The following is a 27,789-nucleotide window of genomic DNA, read 5'->3' on the forward strand; positions in this document are numbered from 1 at the left end:
TGCTTTCATTTTGTGTTTATAAGCAATTAAGGATAGAGGATAAAATTAACTAATGCTACTTTCTATGAGAAAAATATTAAAATGGCCTCAGTTCATATCTTCACTCGCCCAAAGGAGTTTTTCCTATTGCTGTTCTTCAGCGGCTGGTGTTGTGCGCTGCTTGCTTCCTGCAGCCGGGCAGGACCTGCCAACGGGGAAACATCATCTCTCCCCCTTTTCTTCCTCAGCTCCTCAAACTCTGGATGACCTACAGTAAAACCCTTTTAACAAGGCTTCATTCCTCCCTGACCCAGTTAAAACTTTGCAAAAATAAACGAAAGCCATTCTTTGTTTTTCCTGCCGCTTTGGGATCTGTTTCAGGCAGGGAAAGAAGCAGCCCTACCTGGGCATAAGGGAGAGCCAAACAGCCCCTGGGAAAAGCAATGCCCTTAACAGAGGGACTTCCCGGGAGGGACGTTTATATCCCTTTATTTTCCTGTCGGGTATCTTGTGCCGCACTGAGATCACAGTGATCCGCATGTCCTGTTTGTCCTTCTTAACCCGGAGCGAAGCTCTGGGCACGAGGAGGCACCAGAGGTGGTGTAAACATGGGGTGTAAACGCTGCTTGCCTCTACAAACTCCCACATACCTCCTTGTTCTCCTGATGCTAATGCTATTTTCATTAAGGACTGCATTTCTGCAAATTTAAAATAAAAATCGCCAAGGCTCAATATTCCCCAGTTGTGCCACGAAACGCTCTCCCCCAGCCAAATGGATGCTGAGGGGCCAAGTGTGCACTGGCGGCGGGCGCCCGGGGACCCGGGGACAGGTACCTGCTGGGCTCCTGAGCAGGCGGCATCGCTCGCTCCGAAGGCCCCTCTTGCATCAGCACATTCTTCCTTCTGAGCGTCATATATAAAAAAAGATATTAAAAAAAATATATTTAAAAAAAGATGTCTTCACAAAGGAAGGCGTTCCCTGTCCCGTCTCACCACACGTCACTGTTCCGTGCTGTTTGCCGTGGCTAGGCACGCCAGGGAATGGTATTTCTCCCCAGAGTGGCTCTCTGCTTTAACGAGGTGTGAATACCCGAAACACCTCTGGTCACTATGAATTGTTATTCGTGCCTGGCTCCTAGCAGGAAGACACAAAAACTGACATGAACTTTTCTCCTTCAAGAGGATGCCAATATGTACGATATTTCAAAAGATGCAGAAAATCTTTGTGACCCAGCCTAGCTGAACTCACAAAAAGAAAGCCATCTCCTCCATTGGGAAGAGTAAAGTATTGAAATGGGACACAATCAATTTGTCAGCCCTTTCCTTTATGTGCACCAGACCTCAGGTCTGAGAGGCTTACACGTACCTCTGCAAAGGCATTCCCCACTTCTAGTGGTTTTTCTTAACGATAGAAAATAGGAAAAGAAAAAACATGTTGTCCCTTCAGTCTCAATCAGCTTCAAAGACGGGGTTAGGGTTGGGGGCTTCCAAACGTAACCTCCATCCTGGAAGAGAGGGTCAGGGGACTAAAAAGAAGGAGGAGGAAGGGGAGAAGGAGGAGGAGGAAGGCTGCCTGTCTGCTGCTGCAGCGAGGTCAAGGCAAGGAGGGCCTATCCATCTGAGCAAGGTAGCCACAGAGAAAGAGGAGCCTACAAAGAAGGTGAGAAGAGCAAAGCATTGCAGATGACTTTTAACAGGCATTTTGGAAAGAGCCATTGCAACCAACTGGGCTTCCCGGGCAGCCCAGGGATGACACGGGGCAGGGAGCAGACACCCCTGCATCCCTCAGGGTTGTTCATGGCACTGATGGATGGGGGCTCAGCAACCTGCGCCGTGAGTACATGGGAGATTCACAACAGAGGAATGCTTCCAGCTGTCAGAACAGGGAGATTTTGAAATATCCTTCCAAGACAATCAGTTTTACAATGCCACCTGTGCAGTTTGTCATGAGTTTAGGCTAATGTTCTTGTAATAGCAGGACCAGAGATCCCTTCTCACTCTGTCTTCCTCTGGAGGTGGAAAAGGGGGAAAGAAAAAAACAACCCAATAATCTTCAGGAAGTGAAATGTATTTTTGGTGCATTTGATGGACGTTGTTATGCAGGGCTGGGCGGGAGCTTTAAAGAAAACAAAAAGTCTGCAAATATTCATTCACGTTTTTAAATGAATTTGCTGCAGCCACATTGATTTCCCCCTGGGATTTGCTTTCTGCACACTTTTGAGCAATCAAGTTTTACTGGGCAAATGTTTGCACAAGACAAATTTCAAAATTGCATGCAGAGACAGAATTTTTTGTGTTTTCATGCCAGACATGCTTGTAGGCTTCTCCAATGAGCAGGCAGAAACAATATCATGTGATTTATCTGACCCATCACAACCAACCCACATACCTTGACTAACGAAGATCAGACACCCACAGTTGTTTGTGATCAAGACACAGAGTTGTTTTTTTAATTACAAAGCTATCCATCAGTAATTTCAAATAATAAGTAAATTGGAGGGAATTGTGATCTGTCTCCAGATAGTCTGTGAGCAGAGAAAGCAGCTAAATTTGTTGAATAAATTATTCATTATGGATTATTCGCTCAGCTCTACTGCAATAGCAGTGACATTGTTTAATTTAATAGCACATTAAGGGATCTTTTTCCTTACACAAATGAGTGCATTGCTCCCAGCAAGTTGACTCTTGAAGATGCTATACTGGAAACCTGTATGAACGGCTACCCCTGTCCAAGGCTTCAACTATGTTTTGAGCAGAGAAGACCTTCGTAATACACCACAGACTATATTTGGCTACAGTCCTTCTGGGGGGATACAAATTTGCTTCACAGAATATGAAGCTATGTAAGTCTTGGGGAAAAAAAAAAAAAGAAGAAAAAAAAACCCCACAACAAAAACAGAAGCCAAGCACGTGAGTTTGTTTTCTTAACTAAGGAACTGACTGTGCTTTGGGATGGATATGAAAATCCCAAAGATGAAAGAAACCTACTTTCATTCAGATCTCATTTGATCCTTGAGAAGCAAGTGCACTTTATCCGAGCCCTATATTTCTTTATCTTCTACTGCCAAAGCCTGTCAGCTCCTCTTCCCATCCCCAGTGATGCCAGAGCCCAAAAGGCAAAGCCAAGCTCAAGAACAGCAAAACTCTGCCAACCAGACCAACCCTTTCTGATCAGCCACTGCAGGACCATCACTCCTTTTGGTTTTGTTGATCGTCTTGATTCTCCCTGAAGACAACCTAAAGCACAGCAAATACTTTTATAGCTCCTTTACAACTAACTACGTGTGGAGGAAAGCTCTCTGGCAACATTTTCTCCTCTGAGAAATTAAGATCTTCAAAGTTCCAAGGACCTACCACACAAACAGCTGCAAAACGTTGTAACACCCAGCCCTGGCCACATCCTTTGTTTTTTCAGATGTGGCTCATCCAGACTCGCTCCCCACGATGCCCAGGGCTGGCTGAGCGTGGGGGGCATGGGGCTGACCCAAACCCTCCGGTGCTGCCAGCGGGGACACACAGTCTTGGCCATCTCCATCCCCTCCAACACTGCATGATGCTGCCTTTCGGTGGAGACCAAGTACATCCTTCCAGCACAGCACCACGGTCATTTTCCTGGATCTAATGGTGCCCATGGAAGTGAGAGCTTCTGGTGAGCCACCTGCCCGTGGCTGAGGCTCAGCCCTTAGAAACCTTCACTCTGAAAAACGTGATGTTTGTGGGACTCTGACTGAGAGCGTCACACACAAGCACAGGACGGGGCTCCTCGGCAGGGGTAAATTAGTTTTCTGCCACTGATGAGAGAGGAAAAGAAAATAAATAATGTGTATCGTTCATTTGGGTTAAGAAGAGCTGAAAAAAATATCCCAGTGAGCGAATAAATCAGTGGGATTGCGTCGCCCATTCATGGATGCGAAATGTCATACCCAGAGATATCGTGATTCTGGCCCAAATACAAATACAGGGAGAAACAGGCGCAGATGCAGAGATCGCCGACCCTCTCTGATGTATTTCCTCTGCGCTTTTTGAAACCAGGGCTCCCCCTGAGCAATGACCTGCAGGTAGCAGGTATGGTCCCACCTCCCAGGCAACCTGTTACAGCAGACAAGAAACAGATCTTCCAGACCTGAGAGACTCCTCTGCAGGACAGTGCATTTCCCAGCGGCTACCTCCGTGCCCCGAGCGGCCACTGCCCGGTGTCACCACGCCTCGCCGCGCCGAAGCCCGAGCAGCAGCAGCCCTGGCGTGCAGGGCCCAGTGGAGCAAGGACAGGCACTCCAACATATGATGAAGAAAGACTGTGACCATCCGTGCTGCATCAGATCCTCTGTGAATACTCCCCTTCTCTTGTCATTTATTTTATTTTATTAGCTGGTGTTATAACTCAGCATTAAAAACAAGGGAGGAAACCTTTAGTGGCCACTTCAGGGCTTCAGTCTCTGTTGCTTATGTATATACATATACTATATAGAGACACAAATACTGTATAGATTGCTGGCCATTCACTTTCTGCACCATGTTACAGCTATGGAACAGAAAGATGAGTGTGGTTAGGGAGTAAAATTAAAGAAAAGCATCAAGGCACCTGCAAATATCAAAACATTAGAGAAAAGAGAGCGATGCCATGCAAATCCTTTGAGTCCTGTCAAGAGCAACTTCACTGAGCTGGCAGCAGGTACAAGGAGAACCCCTCTGGGACAGGTGCAGGCCTTTCTCCTTCCCTCCTTTGCACAACTATAACCCTTTCTTCATGTCTTGTATTTAATATCCAATATATGTTATATATTTATACGTTAAGCTATGATATTGCATTCATTCTAGCCTATCCACAGGCAAGTTGCCCTGTTACGCCTCCAAGCATCTATACCATATCATTCTGCCTATAACCTTAAAATTGAAATGCCATGTCATATTTTCTACCGTCAGTAGCAAGTGTTATCTTTCCTTACATTCTATTATATCATTGTACTTTCCTCCCTGCTTGATAAGCTGTCAATATTGTTTTGGCATGAGAAATTTCCATCTCACGCATCAGATGATCTCCATGACCTTTAAGCGAGTTGCCAGTAAGATAATTTACTCACATTGTTGTGACAATATAATATCTCTCCTGCCTGGGTCACATGACATGATCATTACATGATTTTCCCAAAATGATTAAATTTTGCACATTTTGGGGGTTGAAGATCTCTGTGGAAAATTGAAATTACTAGGTTGCTTATCATTTCAGTTAACTATAAAGAGTTAAAAAGGCTACCTGCCATTGCTTTGCCCAAGGAGCAGATCCCCAATTCCTTCACTACACATAACTCTCTTTTTTAACTTCAGTATCTTTATTTTTTTACTTTTCTTCTTCTTTAACTGCTCAGCCTTTTGCAAGGACTATTTTAACGCAATTGTCTTTGCAGTGTCTTGTATTAGCAGGAGGATGTGATCACAAATATCACATCCTTTTGGCATCTTTTTGGCTCTCTGTGCATAACAAAAATGTCAAACAGATTTTAATGAAAGGCTGCATGCTTGTGGGTATTGACAGTTTGACATAGAATCCTAATTTTCAGATGTCTTGTTCTTACTGTTTTTAACACACAAATACTTGCAGTATAAGAGCAAGGCACCACAACCGCAGAGAACCAGTATTTATATACCGTCCTCCTATTCTCAATGGGCTCCGCTCAGCAACGTGCCCAATTTCTGTGGTTTTTGGCCGGAGAGTTTTTGCGGCTCGGCTGCAATGATGTCTAATCCCAATTTAGAAACCAAATTATTTCTTTTCCTCACCCGCAGAGTCTGGGCTCCCGCCACTGCTGCACCCTCATGGGGACGTGCACAGGGGGCAGCAGGGCAGCCCCAGCCAGGGATGGGGCACAGCAGGGGGGTGTGGAGATGACCGGGGGGTGGGAAGCCACGGATGTCCCCGCAGCTAAGCATGACACTCCTGCTCACATGCTGCATAGCAGCTCCAAGGGCTGCAGAGAGCATCCCATGAAGGACAGCGGGGACCAGGAAAGCTACACCAGGGGTCCCTCAAGATACAAATGCATGGGGAATGTACACGCATATATATTCGTGTTTATTTATTTAACTGCAGTTGGGCTTTCTCCTCGTGCGCTCTCCGTGCTGGAGTGAGTGACAGCTCTTTGTTTCTCTGTAGAGAAAACGTCAAGACTTCAGAAAAGGGGCGTGTGGCTCCCTCCATCATTTCACTTGACTACTTCCTATCTCAAGCGCCCTGCACCACTACCGTCAGCTACTTCTGCACATAAGTAGGAGAAGATCAGAGCAACTGTTTATTTGATGAGATATTAGAGAATAATAAACCTGAAAATCAGAGCTGAATGACATCAGGAAACTCCACCGGGTAAGATACTCTCCAAAATTTTTCATTGGCAAAACTTTAAGGTGGCCATGACCTACCAGCTTTAAACTCCCTCATGGCCATGAACTCCATCAGGTCTTCCCCTTGCACCACTGGAGATAGGTGGCTCAGCTCCAGGACTTCCCTCCCCTCCCTCCTATGGCAGTGGGACAGAACAGCTCTTCCCAGTTGTATGCTCCTTGGAATTGCCTCATTCTCCCCGTACGCTATGCCGATTATCCTCCGTATTAATGACATCTCCCAGCTTTGCATGGTGAGCAAGTTTAGTCAGCACGTTCCCCTGTCCTCAAGGCCAGGTCAGAGGCTGACCCCGAGAGGCAGCCCTCAACTTCTCCCTGGACTGGTGCTTTGTCTTTCAGCGTGACCCAGCCCCATCTCTCTCCCCTGTCTTGCTGTTCAGGTACTTATCTTGTCTTAATAATTTCCCACGTTGCACTGTATCAAATACTTTACTGCAGGAGATGAGATCTACTTCATTTCTTTTACCTAGAAAATCAATGATCTTATCAAAGCAAGATACCAGGTTCATCTGGCGTAATCTACGCCTGGTAAAGCTATGCAGCTTTTTAGACTATTTTTGCAATTACCTCTTCAGGCGGTGTTGGGTTAATGGTTGGACTTGATGATCTTAAAGGTCCTTTCCAACCTAAACGATTCTATGATTATTTCTTCAAAACTGTGTCCCAAGCTTTGCACTCAGCAGATCAGCTCAGCAGCCTCAATGGCATGGCTCCGCGCCCCCTCAAACCGCTCCTGTGAGGGACACCTTCCTCACACCCTGTCATGGACCCAGAAAAAAAGATGTTACATGAAGCACTTTTTTTTATTATTAATTACTGTTTCTTTTATTTGATGGGGTCTCGTTCATCTACGGCTGTCCCCTATCTCCTGACTCCATCACCTTCTCTGCCATTCTCCACAATACGTGCAAGTAGGTGATTGAAGATAGCCTTGGGGCATCATCTCTGTACTGTTTCCACCAACCTAGCGCAAAGACATAACTCCAAAGAGCAGGACACGAGCCCAGCTGGGCTTCAGAAACCCAAGCCAAAACTACTTTTTTTTTTTTATGGCAATTTACTAAAGTTTGCATTGCTGGTGAAGTGCTCGCTGCAGCTCTGCAAATAACACCAAAGAGAACGGATCGATGTAATGCCCTATTGACAGAGTCTGAACTATAATACATATATTTTGTACATTGTTATTGTGTTCATGTATGTTGATTCATAGCTGTTTTATCAATAAAGAAACACTGCACAAAGTTTTAGACTATAACTGTCACCAAAAATTATTTATTACTAGGATAATAACAAATTTTATGTGGACAGAGATCCTTTGCGGTAAGATGTTGAACTACAGAGACACAGCCAGAATCTCCTGCTCGATACAGCACCAGCCTGAGGGAAGCTGCTGGTTTCTCTCCACTCACTGCCTACAGTCCGCAGGTGTGCACACACGTACCAGTATGCCCATGGCTCACCGAGGTCGTGTACCAGTATGCCCATGGCTCACCGAGGTCGTGTACCAGTATGCCCATGCTCACGAAGGTCACGTAGGCATTTGCATCATGTATTTATAAAACCGTTTCCTCCTAAAAAAAAGGGTGCTACAAGGCCTACAACATGCTTAAAACTAGACAGATTCAGGAACCATGAAGTTCAACACTTATCAAACTTGGAAGCCATTAATAGCCTCTCATCAATTATACCCCAGAAACAATTACGAAGGGCCAAATACTGCAGCCCCTCATTCAGCAGATCTCCCCTTGAGGTCACCGGAACGGTGGCTCAATTAAGAGCTGCAGAATTTGGCCCAAACTCAGCAGCTCAGGCGCTGCGGTGCCCACTTTCCCGGCAGAGGCTTTGTGGCAGGAGGTGCCCGGCGTGGCGGGAGCAGCCCCACTTGCAGCGGCGCAGCTGCCCCAGCGCCACAAAGCTGCTGCTCTCGCTCGCTCTAACAGCACACAAACAAATCCAGAGAACTTTTTCTTGCCCGTGCAGAACAGTTGGGGTTAAGGTATGAAGCGTGCAAGAAGAAACCCTTTGGAATATTTATTCAAGTCTGTTTGATTAAATTTACCAAACTGTGCCACAAACTTCCAAAGGGAAAAAGCCTCAACTTTTGAATGTAAAAAAGATGTAAATATATTCCTGGTAAACCTGACCTTTGTGTGCTATACAAAATGACTACAGTCTTGTGTTTCAAAGATATTCTTCCTTGAAAAATATCCATTGTTATGGCATTTCCTTGACTAAGCAGAAATAACAGAGGTTATGCTTCAGCTATACACAACAACATTATTTCTTTTAATATATAAATGTGCCAAAAGGTATGTATATAAAGAACACTGATAGAGTTCCTGGAGCTGTTCTCTGCTTCCTATTGTTACAAACAATAATTTGAGGAGAGGAGGAAAAAAATCCCACAAAGAAGGATTTCAGCTTAACACGAGCAATACTCCTCCTGCACATCTTTCCTTTTATGCAGTTTTGTTTCAGTGATTTGAGCATGTTCTAATTTTGTCATTCAAGCCATCTGACTTTCACTGCTCTATACAAACAAAACCTAATTTAGTCTGAGATGTTTTAAGTCATAACAATGACGGATGGCCAAGGTTCAGGTGTGCTAGAATATTTAAATACCTAGTCTATATTTTCCTGATATAAAGACAGGCAGCTTTTTGTACTCTGATTAATTATGATTTTGTGTCTGAAAAAAATAGCTCTTTCTATTCTACATTATTAATTGGTTATTTAATTAGGGATTCTGGTAGCTTCAGATGTTGGGTAGCTAAAATTGTGCTGTGGTTTAAAAGAAAAAAAAAAAAAAAAAAAAAAAAAAGACTAGCTCCATACTGTTGCCTTTTTGTATCTTATGAAGGTCACAATAAGATGTGATTGTTTGGCACAGCAGCAGTGAATTATGCCACCCAGACAAGCTTTTAACCTATGTGCCTTCACTCTGAGTGAGACACACAGGGATGTGCTCTCTTTAAACAGTTCTCTATTGAAGAGGATTCAATCACCATAATGAATCTGAGGCCAGGCAGCAATCTTCTTCACTGAAAGAATTTCTAAAAGATTGTAGAATTTGTAAAACGAACAGCTCACAGACTAAATGGCTGTGTGGGTGAATCAATTATTGCAGGGCTCGCAGTAGTCATAATATTTAGTACATATCATAGAGTGTTTCAGGTACAATAAGATATGCTAGTTTTTTCCCATTCCTGCTTGAAAGTGGTATGTGCTCCACCAACTTAGTCAATCTTCAGGATCTAGTTAGAACTAGTATTAAGTCAATAAAAAAATCCATCTGCAGCTGCAGTGCATGTACCAGGATCCGAGGGACTCACGTTGCTAAACAGTAATTGTATTAAAACGTACACCGCCGAGCCGCTCATCAGGAAAACACATGATGTATCATGAAACACAAAACACATCAAGGGCTGAAATATTTTTAGAGGTAGAGTAGGGCCAATGCTGAACAGCTTCCTTATTAATACAATAATTATTTTATTTTGACAGCACCATTTATAACCATATAGTCTGTGTCCAGCTACCCGTATTTCCATTAATCAATGGATTTGAAGACAACTGTCATCATTTCATTTTATTATGACTTATAGGTTCATTGCAGTTCATTTAAAAGTTGCAATGAGCAAGACATTGGTGGGCAAGAACTGGACCTTTGCGGGCTGCCCACCGCTGGTGCCCGGTGCTGGCCGGGATGGCAGCGAGCAGCCATGCCCTGAGCAGGGACCGGGGGTACCAGGGGCAGGTGGGACAAGCTGGGACGGCGAGGCAGGGAGCAGGGCAGGCTGGCCACTGGAGAGGTGCCGAGGCCATGCTGGTGGATTAAAAATCTGGACGGGCACCCTGGCTGGTAGCAGGTAGGATGTGCAGACCCCCTGGCTCACAGGAGGATGATGCCAGGATGCTATGGGAGAAAATGGGAATGTTGTGATTCAGCCTTGAGAAAGGAAATATTTCTGCTAAGATAAAACCCCTTGATGGCACCAGAGTATAGAGCCAAAGAGCACGAGGTCGCTTCTCAAACCTCCAGCCCCGCCATGAGTTTGGGGCAGCGGTGCCGCACGCACCACCTGCCAGCACGTGGGGACACCCAGTGCTGCTGTTCGGCCATGCCGCAGCCGAGTCACCGTGTCACCAGGCCATGTCAGAAACCGCCACATACACTTCCACGACCTCCCCTGAAACACATCGGGCTAGATAGCAAACAGGGTGTCCCTTTAATGAAACTACAACATATTAAAAATTATTACAGCTTCGTCTTTTCAGGTTTTAGACAATGTAATGTGATTTATTCAAAGAAATGCTGATGATTAGACATTAAATGGCACTAAATATTCCACTTCCTCTGCGCTGCCTGATAAACTGGTTTCATTAACATTATAAGTAACAAAAGTTTCCATTTCAGTCGGCCCATTTTGTTTTCCTCACGATCTAAGTTGCAGCTGCACAGCACTATATTACAGGGACCTCGCAGAGCGGCAGCTTTGGGCTCTCCATCACTCCCCGCGGTTAAAGGGACCGAGCCGGCTCAGGCGACATGCATGGGGCTGTCCTGGCTCGGCATCCCAGCCCCTCCTGCCGTGGGTCCCAGGGCCACCGGCAGCACCCTGCCCACCCAAGCCACCCCGGCGTCTCATCGCCCCGGTCCCCAGCCCGCCAGGGACACCCCCACGGCAGGTTCAGGACACGCGTCCCCCGGGGCTGGCGCAATCAGCCCAACTCCAGCGACATCGCCATCGCTTTTTTTTCCTCAAGAGATTTTTCTTTAGCCGCGAAGTCTCTCCCTATTAAATCATGTGCCTCAGCCTTAAGTGCGGGTTAACATCGTGCCCTGAGTGGAAGCTACTATATTTGTCAAGGATACCTCCGTGATTTATCTCTGCCAGCCCTATAGAAGAGCTCACATCTGGCCATACGGTGTCTCTACATCATTTCCAAATTCAGCAGTTCTGCCTGCTCCCTTGGAGACCTCACTCAGGGTCTAAAACTGCTGGAGTTACAGCTAAATCCCAGCTCAGGCCCTTATTTCAGGCCCCGTCCAGGGTGCCGCAGTCCTGCGGTGCCAGGTAGGGATGCTCTCACACGGTACCCTCCCGACGCACCGTGGCTGGCCCGGCCCTTTCCCCAGCCTTTGGTCATCTCCGCCGTCTTTCAGGGAAAGCCTCCTTTTGCCATGAGCCACAGAGACACTTTTTGAAAGACCTTTTGAAAGTCAGAGTGGGATTTAAGCACACAGCAGACAATGCTCCGGTATTTAATAAAGCCGCGCTTTTGCCCAGGGGCAGCACTGCCCACTCCGGGCAGCTCTGGCTGGGTTTGGGTGGGGGCAGCGGCTGCTCCAACCCCCCACCCCCCACCCCCGCTCGCTATGTAGAAGAAAACAAATCTCCTGCACCCACACGATGGTGACTCAGCGGGGCAAAGCAACCCCACTCGCTTGGTGTAAATCTGGGGCGAGCCCAAGCACACCGATGGGCTCGTTCCAGATGGACCACTGAGCGTCCAGGTGCTGGGCTTGGCCCCCCATCCCATGGGATGAGCATCAACCCTCACCCCTTCCTCCCCAGAGCACCCCGGCACGCACGCAGAGGGGACCCGGCAGCACCGAGCCCATGCACCGCGTCCCTTCCTCCTCCTGCCCCTCGGGTAGCATCTCCGCACACACATACAGATATTTAGATAGCTATATGTTATTGTTTATGTAAAGCCATAGGTTTCCCTTGATTGCAAGGCATGGTGGGGCTGCTGATGAGGTTTGCTGTTGACATTTCTGCGTTAGCTGGCTTTTGTCAGTCCTGGCAGGCTGAGAAATTCTATCTTAAGGGCTGTTCTTTATTAAATTTGCAAGATACAAAACTGTGACTGACTCTTTTCTTTGGTGAATGTATAAATAATAAATCCAGATTGCTAAAAATAACAATTAAAATATTACTCAAATTTAAAAGAAAAAAAAATTGGTAATTTTCAGACAGCTTCATGGGGGCTGCAAGAGCAGGCAGAGACGGCGGGCAGCATCCGTCCTTGAGGGCTTCTGACAGCTGTCAATATTCAAAGTGCTTGAGGAGGGGGACAGGGTTGGGGGAAAAAAAAGGAGCGCGCCTGAGCTGAGCTGCTATGTGTTTTACCAAAGTTTGTCACAGAGTCTTTTATACAACTCCTTTATGCAGGATCTGTGACATAATTCCTATTTTTTTCCACCAGCCATTATATATGATAAATAAAACAATGCACTGAAAACACTGAAATCTCTCATCAATGTCTTTGTGAAAAGGGCCCAGATAAATGAGTCTTGGAATCAAAGGCAGATTACATGACTGACCATGTATCATCCTCTATGTATTGAACATAGTCTTTGTAAAGATAGAGCGGTAATAAAAAGTGGTATTGTGTGCTGTGAAAGGCTGTGTGGGTCTGTGCATGACTAATCTGTCTTTCTGCATTATTTTATTCAATCTTCTCTGACTTTATGCCTTTGACATTTTTGCTACACTCAGTAAATTTGAGTGAATAGGCAATTTTAAAGAATTTTTATAGGGCTTCAGAGAAGTCATACGCAGACTGTATCTTTGTTCAGATTTAACAGTTTAAATATTTCCTTTGTCTAGGATGCAGAGTAATCTTTAGGCAGAGGAGAAGAGGGGGATGGGGTAGGAAATGCCTAAGCCTCTCTTAATATTTTGGCAACATTTTGGCGGAGCGGGTGGCGGGAGCGGCACAGCAGGGCCGAGCCCAGCGGGCACGGGGAGCCCCGGGGAGCAGGGGGCGACGCCGCTGGATCGGGCCCCGGCATGGCAGCCAGCTGGGCTGCACTCAACTTTGCCGCCTCTGCCAAAGGGCTGCGGGAATACCGGCTCCCTCCACGCAACTCAAGTGGGAAGCAGATGAAATGTTTAAAGGGCTATTGTGAATATAGGCTTAAATATGATCCTCTTGCATCAGCCAATTTCTCTGACAAGATATTGCAAGGGTTGCTGTTTCTTAGTAAATAATGATTTTATTGCATCTCTTTAATGAACTGATAACGTGATACACAGTAAATTATCTGCATCTATAACATTACTGAGGATAAGCAGCGTGGTTTTAGTAATTTATACCACAGAGAGACATGCATTATAAAAATAGGAAAATTATTTCCTTTGTTAAATTGTGCAGAAGTCTTTACCTGAGGAACACCAGACAGATTAATCTCCGGAGATCCACTCGCTTGTATTTAAGCTGTTGAACTGTTCGCTGTTTTTTCCTCAGAACAGTTGAAAAAAACATTTTGTGAGCCAGAATTGACACTGTGGGTATTGTTCCTGCTCACACAAGTTATTAAAATAATTACTAAGCTATTTTGAGGTAACTTGAAGCTTTCTTTAAAACTTAAATCCAAATCTGAAGGAATTAGCGTAAATGATTTGCGTTGATGGAAACTGAAGTATTGCAGACAGCTCACCCGGGCACCCCTGGCAATGCAGCCCCCACCGCTCGCCGCACCTCGGGGTGCCCGCTCGGCCCCGGCGGGGACCAAGGTGGGGATTGCCGGGGGAGGGGGCACATTTTGGCATGGGAAACCGGGGGATGCCATGGGTTGGAGAAGGCATTGCTTGTGGGGGGCTGCAGGGGGGCTCATGCCAGAACTCGCATGTCCCCAGAGCCGCCCTGGCAGCGGCGGGACCCGCGGCAGCACCCTGTGCCACAGCGCTCGGCCCCGCTCCGGGGACGGAGGCGATAGCGGCTGTTTGTCCCCACGTGGGTGAGCCCAAAGCTAGTGGGGACCTGGGGCTGGCCACGGGCACCTGGGGTGCTCCCTGCCACCGGGCACAGCAGGGTGCTGGCTCCCACCGCAGCCCAGGCAGGGGCCGAAGCTGGCCTTCCTCACCAGCAGCCTGAGGTGGCCTGAAACCTGGGATTTGCCACCCGAGCAGGGGCAGGGGCAGTGACCAGAGGTGAGCATCTCCACTGCTGTAACACCAGGGTGGCACACCACGTGCCAGTGAGCTTTTCCGAGCTGGCTGTATGCACGAGGCAGCCAAGAGGAGAGTTACAATGCATCAGGGCTTTGCCTGTTTGAGGTTTGAGTCTGTATTTGGGGTTTCTTGTTTTGTTTTAGTATCACCATTAACCTTTCAAAGAGATCAAACTGTTCCAACCAGCCGGGATCCCAGAGCCATGGGTCGCCCCATTAATCCACAGCCCACCCTTCCGAGGGAAGCGCGTCGCTGGCAGATTACAGTCTTTCTAGATGTAATCATACTTTAGCATCTTACTTCAAAATTTTAACGGGTAAAAATTCCCCATCTCGGTGTGAGATTGCACCATGAATTCCCTCTGCCTCGTACAGCAGGGATGGAAAAATACTACTTTTCATCCTTGCACAATGCTTGATGTAAGTTTCTGGAAATGAGCGCTCTAGTAAGCCTAAAAATGTAGGATAATATGATCCATTTATAAATCTCTGATAATAGATGCGGTTTCTGTTACTCTGTTACCACACCAAGGATTACTCCAGCTCCTTCAGGAAGGACATGGCACCCTCCTCCTCGCAAACCGTTGCCATAAAGCGGGATAAACAACAAATACCACCTTATCATTAGCCGCGTGGAGCGGCTCCCATTGATTTATGACGCCAAACACCGCCAGGCTGGATCTAGCCGCAAGTCCCTCTTTTTGCAAATATTATTTTCACGAGACCATCATAAAATACAAGGAGGCACCTCACCTGGGTTTGGGTTTGTTTACGAAAAATGTTTTACAACTTGCAGGAATTCTTCCCAATATTAGTTATTAACAACCCAGAGATGGCATTTGCATTTTTATAACCTTGTTACTTAAAAGTGAAACAGTAGAAGGAAAGACTTAGCGATAGCGTTCCCTGCGTGCTTTAATCCCAGCCTGAGCTTTTTATGCTTGAGAGCACCTTATGATACTGTAACTAACATCAAACCTGGAGCAGCAGGAGGGCAACAAACCTCCGAATACAGCAATGTCATGCTTTACAGGCATACTCTCTGCAACAGCATGAATGAAGGAAAAAAAACCCCGTTGCCTAGGAAACACTCTAGTCTTGGTAATTATTACTGTAACTGTCTGCACACCCCACCTATAACAGAAATGAATAATAAATTATAATCACTGACTGGCAGCTTTCCGGTGTTGCTTTTGCTCAGCGCCGCTACCTACCGGCGTGCGCGGGGAACCGCAGGCCGGGCCCCTCCGGCCGCCCGCGCCCGCACCCGCGCAGAGGCCACGCACCCGCACCCGCACCCGCGCAGGGCCGGCAGTGCGGGGCGGGGGGGGGCGGGACGTGCCGCGGGGCGAGCGGCAGCCCGAGGCGAGCAGCCGGGGAAGCCCCGCACCGCGCAGCGCCGGCGCAGCGCAGCCCCGCACCGCGCAGCCCCGCACCGCGCAGCGCCCGCCCCGGCCGGCGCCTCCCCAGCCCCGCCGCCGCCGCCGCCGGAGCCGCGCCATTTGCCGCAGGTCGCCCGCTCGGCGAGCGGTGGTGGAGGGCTCTGCTGGGAGACCAGTTTGCTTAGAAATCAGAACACTCGGAGTGATTTACTGGATTTGATTTAACCGACGCAGCGGGAGTTGGCAAAATTCACGTATCATGGGGTTAATGTGGGTTAGAATGGAGCTATTTGTAATACAAAAATATTGCATACCAAATACACACATCTGATTTCTTTTAATCCCAGCTCATTTTTTGCAACATAAATCACTTTGTTAAAATGAACAGCTAAAACAGCTGGTTTAGACACTCTCGAAACACACAAAAATCTGCTGCTTTAGATGCTCTAAGCGAGCAATGAAAAGTGCTAAGTGCAACTAGTCTTACAGGAGAAGGAAACAAACCCGGGTTACCTCTGAACGCTCGTCACAGGCTCCGCTGACCCAGGCCGGGCTGGCAGCTGCCGGCGCAGACCCAGCTGCACAGAAGGCACCACGTCCCACATCCCATGTCCCACATCCACTGTCTTCTCCAGGCCACACTTCCTCAGCTTCAGAGGGGAAGCATCCCCCCCCAGCAAATCCTTTCCTCAGGTACAGGCAGGTGCTGAGCTTACTTGTGGCCAATTAAAGAAGATTAAAGAGTCAATTTGCCTCCCAGGGAGGAATGGGAGCAGGTAATTTGCAGTGCATCACTGACGCAATCATGGCCCTGCAAAGGGCTGTGTGGGGCAGCTGCGGGGCACTTGGGCACAGCCCAGCAACTTGTCCCTGTGGCCATGCAGTGTCCATGGAGGCTGCTGCTACCGCGTTTTGGACCAAAGACCTCTCCTGCAGCGGTGTCTTTCCCCATTGTTTTCTCCTGCTGCATCCCCACCTGCCTGTGAGGCCATGCCTGGTTGCGGTTTGGCTGGCACCGCTCGCCCGTGCCCAAAGGGGCTGGGGACACCAGGACAGGGCTGGGGCAGGGGCTCCTTCCAGCGTGCGTGTGTCTGTGCCACCCTGGTGACCAGCTGCCAAAGCCACCCAGCCCCGGCCGGGCCGTGTTCTTCCCGCTGAGGGCATGCAAAACCTCTTGGGAAACACTGGGAAGCACCAAACGCTGGGTCCTGAGCCCTGTGCCTGGGGAGCTGGGCAGCGCTCCCTGGCACACCAGGAGCCCTTCCGGCAGCAGCACAGGAAAAGCCATCAAGGGTGTTTCAGAAATCGATTATCAACTGTACCCTTATTAGTAATTAAGTGAATAAAATCTCTTAACTGCAGCACGGGGGGGCAAAAAGACACTCACATCGACAGATTAATTTACCACCGGGAACCCGATGTGCCTTAAATGTGCGGCACCGTCGCTTCATCCCAGCGTTTGCCTCATCCGTGCACTGACGGTCAGCTGCATCCACTTGTCAGCTTCAGTGTTTCACAAAAAGCAAAGTTTCAGTCCTCGCTGAGACAGGCCTTCACATGATCATTTTTTTACTGTTTAGATTTTTATCTGCTTTGGTAGATTGGATTTAGGATATTTTTTTTAATTCAGCATTTGCAAGCCTTCTATAAAAATCCTACAGCCGTGCCTTCTTGCTCTAGGCACTGCACAGTGAATCTACTGGTAAAGCCCAAGTGAAGAGACCAAAGATGAAGGATCATTCCAGCCTGCAAACCCTCTGACAATTAAATATATTGCAGAAAGGGCACAGACACATTCAGGCTCCCTATTAGGGAAAACACTCATGTGCTTAGTTTAAGCATGTGGCTAAATCCATTCTTCTTTGCAAAATCTTTGAGACATAAGCACATGCCAAAGTGCATTCCTGAGTAAGGATGCTTCCCTGAACCGAGGCCATAATTCATTAAAACCCAAGGTGCATTTATCCTACTTTTTCCTGTGAGCAGGGATGTGAAAAAAGGGGAAGGGGGGGGGGGGGGGGGGGGGGGGAAGAAAACAAGCAAAGAATTAATTTTGATTTGAAACTGATCTATGGTGACAAGGGGCATTTGGTTTTGTTGAAGTAACTAGAAGTGGGAAGTATTTCAGAAGATATCTAAATAAATCTTTTTTAAAGGGGTTTCTCTCTCTCTTTCTTTCTCTTCTTTTCCCCTCTAATTATCCATGTCTGGTAGTCTTGGATCTCAACCCCTTGTTATTTAAAATACATATTCATGGAACTATATTTTACAGTTGCACTGTTCTGGTTACAAAATAGCTTCTACTTTTCTAGGACATAATTTCATTTTGTTTAGCCAAGAATTCATTAAAGAAGCTATAAATAACCTCCTTTAAATATTTAGCCGTGAATAGAGGGTGGACTGGCATTGATGGCTTATTTTAGTACTAATGCAATATGCTTTAAAAAAAAAAAAAAAGTCCACATTTGAGCATGAATCAAGTTAATCATTAACACTTTCAACGTGATTCTCAGGATCTGCTTCAAACAGAGACTGCCCCCTCCCAGCCGGTGAGCTTCGGGCACGGGAGGGCCACACAACTTTCCCTTCAGTTCTTGCAGCAAAACCCAATTTGCACCATATCACGGGGAACCTGCAGCCCCGCAGCTCTGGTGGGCCCTGGTGGGCTGCTCCCCCAGGCAGGGACCCCTGCTACCTGCCCCGTCTTGCCCCCCTGCAGCCACACAACTTGGCCAGCACCTTCTGCTCATGAAGCACCACCACCTTCCCAAGCACGCAGCAGAGGACACCAGCGCTGGATGGAGCGCAGCCTTTTTTAAAAGCCACCTTAGAAAAAGCAGCCCCAATGCCTCCTCCTCCCCTTTAAGCACAGAGAGAAAAAAACAAGTGTGGAGGAAGGGGGAGTTGGTGGCTCAAATTAACCGTGAGGCTGCGAGGCGCGGCTGTTTTAGGGACAGGTGAGGAAACGGCATTAGCTGACCCCCGCTCACGGACGGCCAAGATCTGGAGAACCAGCTGCTGGCGGCTCTCAGGCTGCGTGTTTGCAAAACCACAGAACTGTGGCCAAAAGCAAGTCCTTCCTTACACCTCCCAGGTCTTTCTGCCTCACTTTTTAGGCTGTGGTTTGGTGATGTCTGCTGGAGAGTAACATCGGTTTAAGGTACTCCACCTCCCCACACCCTCTGCCAACGTTCTCCCTTGCCCTCGCTCCACACGCTACCCATCTACCTGCGCTGGTGCAGGCACGCTGCGGAAGAGGTTAGAAAACTCACTAGCTTCAGATAAACACACACAACTATTAAAAAAAAAAAACCCAAAACACCCCGGAATCCAGTAGTTTTGTTTTTTAAACCCAGCTCTTGTCACCTACTATCATTCAAGGGGTGGCCCCAACAAAAGCTGTGTCAGCACAAGGGAGGGGGCAGCAAGCCGGTAGAAGGGGCAGCGGGGCAGGGACTCCGAGAGCCGGGATTGCTCTCAGTCATGAGAAGGATACACAGAACTGTACCCCGAGTGCTGCAGTGCTGTTGTGTTTTGAAATAAAGTTGAAGCATTAAGACATTTTTCCTTAGTGCTGACTCCCTCTGGGCATTCCCAAGACAATTACAATGTTTCCTGAGTATACAAAAGAACTGGGAGATTTTGTAATCAGAGCCTGAGTTTATGCTTCTCTCCTTAAGAGCATTCAATTTCCATGGACATTCATTAGCAGGAGGTTAAAACACAATGGCAGAAGAGAATGGACTGCTTTTATGTCCATGTGGTAGTAAACACTTCAAGCTAGAAATGCAAGTTCAAAATAAAAACCTCTCTGCCTTGTTTCCAAATTAGTAGTAAAGCAGCAAAAAACACACGACTTTCACAGCTTTTTTACTGAAAATTTAATTTTACAAAATACCCTTTTCCATCAAAGAAACTTCCCTGCAATGTACACGAACCCAGCGTTTTATAGATCTGTACAGTGAGATATCAGAGAGGTTTGAAAGAAGGAAAAAAACTTTTAGCAGACACCTAGTTGCAAAACTACAAGAATGTGAATACAAGTGTGTCTTAAAATGCTAAAGCAAGTAATGCAATATAATTGGTGAATCTATTTGAAATGTGAAAAGTTTCCTTAAAATGGTCCATATGGTATGTAGAACATCACAGCTGGCACAAAACTGCCTGTATTTAGGTTTAAACACAAAAACAATGTATGTGAGGAACAGTTTTTGAAAAAGAACCCAAGTGCTGCTATCATAAGGCAAACATATACAAAGGTGCTGACAGCACACAGGGAAATCGACAAAATAAGATGAATACTCAAGTGTTCAAACACTGAACTTTTTTTTTTTTTTAATGTTGCCAATAAATGTTTCAAAAGATAACCAATGCCAAATTAACATAGGACACTCTTTTAACTAGCTAGGTGCAACGCATATAGTTTTACGTAATCTCAACAAATATGAAACTAGACATGATACCCCGACGTCAGCTGGCTAGGCAGGACCTAGTTAGTCTGTTGCATTCTGGCAGCTTTGAATTTTGAAATCCTCTTTGTAGTTTCTTCTGATGCTTCGGACAAAACTTCCTCTGATTTTCTCTCCAGAATGGTAGGCAGGACTGGGTGAGCAATGACTGGGTGTGGTATTAAGGAGGGAGACAAAGGCTCCTTCTCTATAACAGTTCCGGAAAATGCCTACAAAAGAAGAGAATACTCAAAATGAGCTAATAAAATGCAAATGTGAAGCTATGCCCATAAGGTCATTACCCTATATTAGCCTGATTAGGATTGTTATTTCTTTTAATCAAAAGTAAAGAAATATCTTTAAACCAATGATTGTTCCTTGCATAAGTAACCAAATCGTAATTAACCTCAAAATATAGCTTGTTCAAAGATGACTGAATGAAAGACGGTGTCTTAAATGTACTACTTAAATCTCAATCCTACTGCACAAATGATCTAAAAACTTGCCTACTCACCGACACACGCTCAAGAAATAAACCAGCTGATGTAATATATAGTTTCATTTTGGATAAGAATTGAGAGATTTTGCAAACTTGGAGTATGTCAGCATTTCCATCATACGTCATATTTTATGACTTAATATCTTCTAATTGCATCAAGCTGACACACTGCATACAAATTGGCAAGCACGTATTTTGTTTGTTCTTTTTTCCTTACCAAATATGATCAAAAAATGGTGAAAGCAATTTATACTTAAGAGAACAGCAAACTCGCTTCCAACTATTTCTCTCTATAAAAGGTCTAATAAAAACATTTAATGTTTAAAAATGATAATTTATATGCAGCTGATTATATGACTTGAATCCTTTTTAACTTAACTAAGAAATGACCGTGATTCTTGGAAAACATTGGGAAAAAAGCAGCTCAGAACTACTTTTCATAAACATATTTAAGAACAAATCACTCTAGTATGTACTGAAAACACAGAAGTCCGAATGCCTAAGGACAAGGGGAAGCAGTTTACATCCAAGGTTTGATGATCATACAGGGCACAAAGGAATGCACACCAGATTTATTAACTATGCTTAGTTCTGCTTTTTCATAACTCAGTTACCAAGAAAAACAAAGCAAAACAAACCAGCCATTCTTTTCTTGCAGGACCTGCAAAAAAAGCAGTGTTTCTTTGTTTTCTGCTCCAATAGCCACAGTATGCCCAAAGCCGTGCCTGTGCACAACTGCACTGTTACAACAACATGCTCATTTTCAAAAACAGGTAAGCAGAATACAATTCAAGACAACTCTGGTAAAAGTAGAAACAAAAAAAGTTACTGTGTTGCAAGTGGTCACGGAGAAATAATGTATTTCAAACACCCACAAAAACAACCAAAAGCAAACCAGCAGCCTTTAAGAAGGCATGTCTAATGAGTGTTTTGCTCACTCTCCTGCAGTTACTTAGCAAACACATTACATTGTAGAGAATAATCACGTCATATTCAGAAAATGGACTAATGGGTAACTTCTAAAGTGTACTTAGATGTTTTATAAAAATACAGCAAATATATTCCAGGAAGTATGCAACGTTAAGTATCTAAGTCTACAGATGGATCTTCCACCATGAATCTTCACATCCTGCCTGGATGCATCTGTAGCTGCTTGTATGAAAAATGATGATAAACAATAGCTTTTATGAGGAATTCATTTCTTGTCAAAAATAATTTTTCTAAAAATAGTGTTTTCATTGAACTTGCCCACTGCATTGGGAACTACTGAAAACTCAGCTTCATCTGGTTTGAAAAAATTAGTGTAAGTCCTCACAAAATAAAAATGAAGAATACCCTATGCCATGAATTTCAGAGCAGCGGCTACATTTAATTCTTGTGTTCATCCAGTCACTAAGCAACTGTACATTTTCCCTTACGTCTAACAGTCTCTTTTCTTTATGATGAAGCCCTGAACTTTCCAAACGCATGAAAATAGATTTGTTTGGGATCGCTAATGGCCCCAGTCTGGAATAGGATGAGTGGAGGAGTAATGCCTTCTTCCACAGGGCAATTCCTCTGCCTTTAGCATGTCCAAGTAATAACTCAGCTGATACTTCTGTGTTTTAAAACTTTAAAACACCACCTAGAAATTAGCTGTCTAGCAGCTGTGCAACACAGGTTACAGAGAATCGACTCTTCCCTCTCCACTATGAAGCACATAGTCTTTTTTTTTTTTTTTTTTTTAATCCCACTGTATATCCTGCAGTGAAATTTTCAGGATGACCCGGTAGACATGACACTGGTTTCAGTAACACTGGCAAGCGACTACTTCACCAGATCTTTACAGAACAGCTTCAGGTCTTGGGGAAGCCACATGACTCGTCTCCTTCCCCCCGCCCCTAGGATGCACATGACAGAAGCTTGTCACCTGATAATGTCCTTCTGAAGCAAACTAGGTAGGAGTTAGAAAATTATTTTAAAGATATCAAACTGATGGTATAGGCAACTACAGCCATTAGATTTCTCGTTTTTATCCCTGCCAACAATCAATAATTAATTAAAAACTGTACCTCGGTTGTCCCTGAAGAGGGAGGAAGCTTTTTTGGTAGCTGCTGCTGCCCCTCCTCCTCCTCTTCCTCCAGTATGCCTTCACTGTTGTCACTCTGAGTAGCTTCATCACAGCTAATACTCCTCTGAACTCCTCGTCTGTCATCAAACTCAGCAGCACTGTTCTCACTGGTATCGCTACAAACACTGTTCTCTCTGCTTCGAGACTTCAAAATTGATTTACGAGGGACATATTCTCCATTCACAACATCAACAAAGACTCTATAAAGGAAAATGTTAGCTTTAATAAACCATTTCAGGATCAGATGACAAATTTACAGTGATCTTGCTTTGTCTTTTGTACAAATTAATTATGATGTGCTTTTTTCCAACTTTTTCGCTGCAGAATTACATCGTACCTTTAGAGGCATCTTATTTACCAACGTACAAGAATCAATTCTGCAGAGCAAACACTGTTATGCCCTTTATTCAAGCATTAAGTTGGTATGCTCTTCCAGCAGACAATGTATAGCTCTTTGAAAAGCATTAGAAAACAGAATAGCATGAGTTACAAAAAGTTAGAAAAAAGGTAAACTAAACGATTGTCAGGGTTGTTTCTGTAAAGAGAAACAGAAGATCACGAAGGAAGGTCCTCTAGAATAAAGTCCTTGTCAAATGTAGAATATAAAAACAAATACTTGAAGCATTCATTGCACATAGAAAAGATGAAGCTTTTTCCTGACAAGTGCTATAATCTGCTTTCAGCAACAAACAAACAAACAAAAATATAAAAAATCAGCTTTTAAGATCACACCAACACGAAGACTCTTTTCAAGTATTAACAGACTGTAAACTGATAGAGAGGCCTCTTCCTACAGTTTGTACTCCATCTCCGTGACTTAAAGAAGTCAAGGGTGGGTGGAGGAGAAAGAGTGGCATCAGAAGACAGTGCTGATTTTATCAAACTCACAAAGGAGGAGCCCGATGACTGGATGAGTTTTAATGGTGTTACTTGTCTCTTAACAGCTTTATTCAGCAGGCACTCACGGGAACACTTGCATATCTCCACAGAAGATGGGAGTTCCTTTGCAGAGCTCAGGGAGAGCACCAAGAACCTTTTACCTCATCTTCAGCCCCAGCAGCTGCCATTACAGGATGGGTTTTTACCTTTTCACGATTTGTGACACATTTTGTTAAATATTTAGGTGCCGGAATACAATGACATACAAATGCAGTGTGATTTTCACAAGCACTTAATCAACCGATCTAATAGGTCTGGTGTTCATCTTTACAAACCTAAATACTTGTTTTAACTCTCCCGTCACCTTAGATTAGTGTTTTATACAGACTTCTGAGCCCAAGACTTTTTTAAACTCTTTGAGCAGGTGAGCACTTCTTTTTACAGAGAATAGAGACAGTAAAGGACTAAAGTCAGGGAGAGAGAATGCAAGAGAAATTATGCAAAGACCTGAGTATATTCTGAAGATACTAGAAAGGAAGAGACAAAACGAAACAATTAGTAACTGGAACAGGAGGACTATTACAAGTGACAGATCTGGTCAGTTATGTTTGAAAACAAACACAGGAGCAAATGACATAGAATTAACCAGAATATGTAAGGTAACTGCTGTATTCCTTCATGCAGGGCATACGTACTAGCAAATTTACTTCAATTTCAGAAACTCTGAAAAAAGTAGATAAATGACGAATTGCTAGTTGGAAAAGGAACTCTTAAGCTAAGAAGTGTTTTATGGATATGAAAGCATGGCAACCATGCAGAAGCCACAAACTTTCATTTTTAAGTAGTAAATTCAGTTCCAGCTGTTTCTTTTAGGGAATAGTAGGCTCGGCTTCATACTATAGGTGAACAGAAATGAAAAGCGAAGGTCTGCTAAGGGGAAAGCTCACATGCCAATGCTATAAATTACACACCGGTAAATGTCTGCTGGGGTTTTGATGTTAGGCAGTTCTGGAGTTGCATGGCCATTGCCACTGCTGTTCTTCCTTTTACGCTTGGCCTCTTCTTTCTTTTCACTGAATTTCAAAGTAGTATTTTTTCCTGTGTTTATTCTTACCTGAAAATTGAACACAAATGATGGTCTAGACCATAAAATCAACAATCGCCAGGCTGCAGATCAACTGACTTCTGACATTCTCCTATTCAAGCAGTTGGGGACTACAAAGCATAGATAAATTAAAACAAATGGATGAATGGTAACATTCACAGTGTGAACTGTTTATTCTTTACCACTTGCACTAGGCTGGGCCATTTCTTTGCACTAATGTGCACAGATTTTGCACATAGTATATGACAATCTACTTATTCAAACTCTCCTCAACAACTGAGCTGTTCAAAAGTCAATTTCAAGTCAAGTAAAAAGTCATTTTAAAAACTCCTGGACAGGATACTACCTTTTACAGCAGCCAGAAGCCAGCACAGCAAGGTATACATTTCGAGATAATTTTTTAATACTGTATTTGAAACCGCAGGATTTAAACAGTGGGTTTCAAGCCCTCAAAAAAAAATCCAAATAAATGTCACCTATAGTTAGCATTCTAAATTATCTAAAATTTTCTATTTCAGATACGGTATATATGTCTCACACAATCTCTTGAGAGAAAGATAAAAATAATAAAGTACAAACCCTTTTAGGTTCAACAGTATGAGAGAAAAAAATAGTTGGAACAGAGTTATCTCCAATGTCTATATCATCTTCATCATCGCTGTGATAATAACTAGAGCCATTAACTTGGCCACCAAACAAGCCTGAATTTGTTACTTCTTTATGGAAGTTGCCCTGAGTAGTACAGTCTTCTGCTCTATATGTCCCATTCAGATCTGCCCTCTTATCTTCCTTCTCCTCTTCCGAAGAGGTTGTATCTTCTCCATTTGTCTCAACTGTATCAGGCATCCTACGAAATGAAAAATAGCTAAGTGAACCGAGACAACTCACACGCGAGACACACAGGCATACAAAATAATGAACAAGCCTGTACACCATTTTCTTTACCCAGATACTGTATTTTTAGCCCGAAGGTGGAACCTTTTTTATACTCTGTAAGTATGACCATGTCCTTTCCGTGTCAGCTGGAAACACCAAAACCGTGGCATTCTGGCTAATGACACATGAATTGCGTTAGGATCAGAATAGATCTAAGGACGTCATTAAACACTAAACGTGTAACTCCTGCGTTGTGAACAATGGATTTTCCTAGCCTGTGGCAAATGGATTTTACTTCCTCCTTTTCTATCATCTGAAAGAAAAAATACTAGAGCGTTGGCCTGCCGCAGTTGCACAGAGGCAGATTTTAGCACCTTCGCCCTTGCAGTGCACTCTCTGTTCACGTCCCACCCTTCTCCCACCTATTATGATTTTAACTGCATCAGTCCAGTCAGTTATTTGCACTGACAGTGAGATCTTTTCTGTACAAACAGAACCACACCCCCACAGCTTTCTGAATGCCAAACCTTACCCTGCTACTGCAGCACTGTACCTGTCAAGTTCACCAAGTATCTCTTCTTGTCTCTCGAGCTCTTCTAAGCGGGCCCACAGTTCCTCCTCTGACTGGAAACGGCCCATTGATTTTGTATCACTTCCATTTGCTGGAAAATCTACCTCAAAAACGTTTGATACTTTTGGCTTTGAATGAGGTTTGTGAGCAGTTCGGTATTTTCCTGCGTGACAAAAAATAAGATGCAATTACTGAAGCAACTGACAAAAAGACATGGGGGGGACCACAAAGGAATTAAGGAATATGGGCAGAACATTTTCCATTTCGAATTATTGTTTAACTGTTTAAGTGAAACTGTCAATGAACCAGAGCACCAGCGCAGGATAATAGTCTCCGGATGTTACAGAAATACCGAGGCAAAGCGAAGATGTTTATTTACAAAGCAGGAGACACTGATCCTACGACAGTTTTATTACAGCGTGGGGTTTTTTACCCTTTGTGCCAAACAGTAGACTTTGATTTGCTCGGATAGGTACCAACATGTGAATGTGACATTTGCTCACTGTCCCATTAACAGCACATTTTATTAACTGGGAAAACAAATTTAGTTTGTACTTAAGCTCATTTTGGACAAAGTGACCTATATTTAAAAAGCAGTACTTTTTGTTTTGGGTTGTATTTTTTCAAATTTACAATGAAGATCATTAAAAGTTATCTTCAGAGTCATCTGGAAATTCTGACCAAAATCCAGTCATAGTGAATCACTTATTTTGGTGAAAAAGACCCGCTCTGAAAAACATACAAAAACCTGCCTTTCAGAAATGACAGATATAACCCCCTTTAAAGCTTCAGAGGTGACCTGAGGTATACACTTGTGAGTAAACGGTAGTCACTGACAAGTTCCTGCTGGCATTTAAAAGCTTTGCTACCTAGTAAAATGGTGCATCCATTGAGGATGGGGAATACTTTTTACTGTTTGAGTGCTGTCTAGCACATGGGGAACACGCCGCCTGCCAACAATACTAACACTTTAGCCCTGTACGTGTGAAGGGCAGGACTGCTTCTTTAATCCACCTTCCCCCCCTGACTGGCAGGTCCCAGGGACACCGCCTGTTTCTGCACAGTCCCACACAGGGTCCCAAGGGAAGTTTCCCGCTGTCCATCAGCAGCCCCCCAACACAGCACCTCTTTACAGGGGTGAGGACCCTTCCCCTTCCATCACTGCCACAAGTACCCGCAGCGTTTTGTCTGTACCACGGGACTCCAGCATCTACAGGTCTTTATGAAACTTTGCTTTGTGCATCTGATCAACAGTAGTGCAATGGCTTTGTTATTCAGCATCCTTCAAGTTCTAAAATCTCTATTAACCAATTGTGCGGCCATTTTAAAAAAAATTTAAGAACTCATGGCTTAAAGATATCCTTATTCAAATACGCCAGCTTATACTTTAATCCGGAGTTAAATACAAATTCAATAGCAACATTAAAAAGCAAACAGGTGACTGTAAGTTATGTTGGAATGTGTGTCCCCTACTCTTCCATGGGGTAGCATTTTTCATCATCTCATTAAGAAAAGGCTGAAATGTATTTTATTGAGATTTGAATATAAATTGAGGTAAGCCAAGTAATCAGAGTAGCTTGT

The 27,789-nt window shown here is 44.7% G+C and overlaps 1 protein-coding gene across 1 annotated transcript in view; it reads right to left on the bottom strand.

Moving 5' to 3' along the window:
• Positions 1-19,791: 19,791 nt before the first annotated feature.
• The window catches only part of URI1 (URI1 prefoldin like chaperone), a 44,611-nt gene continuing 36,613 nt past the window's right edge, over positions 19,792-27,789 (bottom strand). Inside the window, exons 7-11 of the mRNA XM_040615855.1 lie at positions 26,191-26,371; positions 25,341-25,608; positions 24,628-24,770; positions 22,719-22,977; positions 19,792-20,398 (exon numbers count right to left, since the gene is read on the bottom strand). Of these exons, the coding sequence (XP_040471789.1) occupies positions 20,210-20,398; positions 22,719-22,977; positions 24,628-24,770; positions 25,341-25,608; positions 26,191-26,371 (1,040 nt within the window). The 3' untranslated portion in view covers positions 19,792-20,209. The remainder of the gene's footprint in view (positions 20,399-22,718; positions 22,978-24,627; positions 24,771-25,340; positions 25,609-26,190; positions 26,372-27,789) is intronic.

This window comes from Falco naumanni, chromosome 15, assembly GCF_017639655.2.
Source record: "Falco naumanni isolate bFalNau1 chromosome 15, bFalNau1.pat, whole genome shotgun sequence".
Lineage (NCBI taxonomy): Eukaryota > Metazoa > Chordata > Aves > Falconiformes > Falconidae > Falco > Falco naumanni.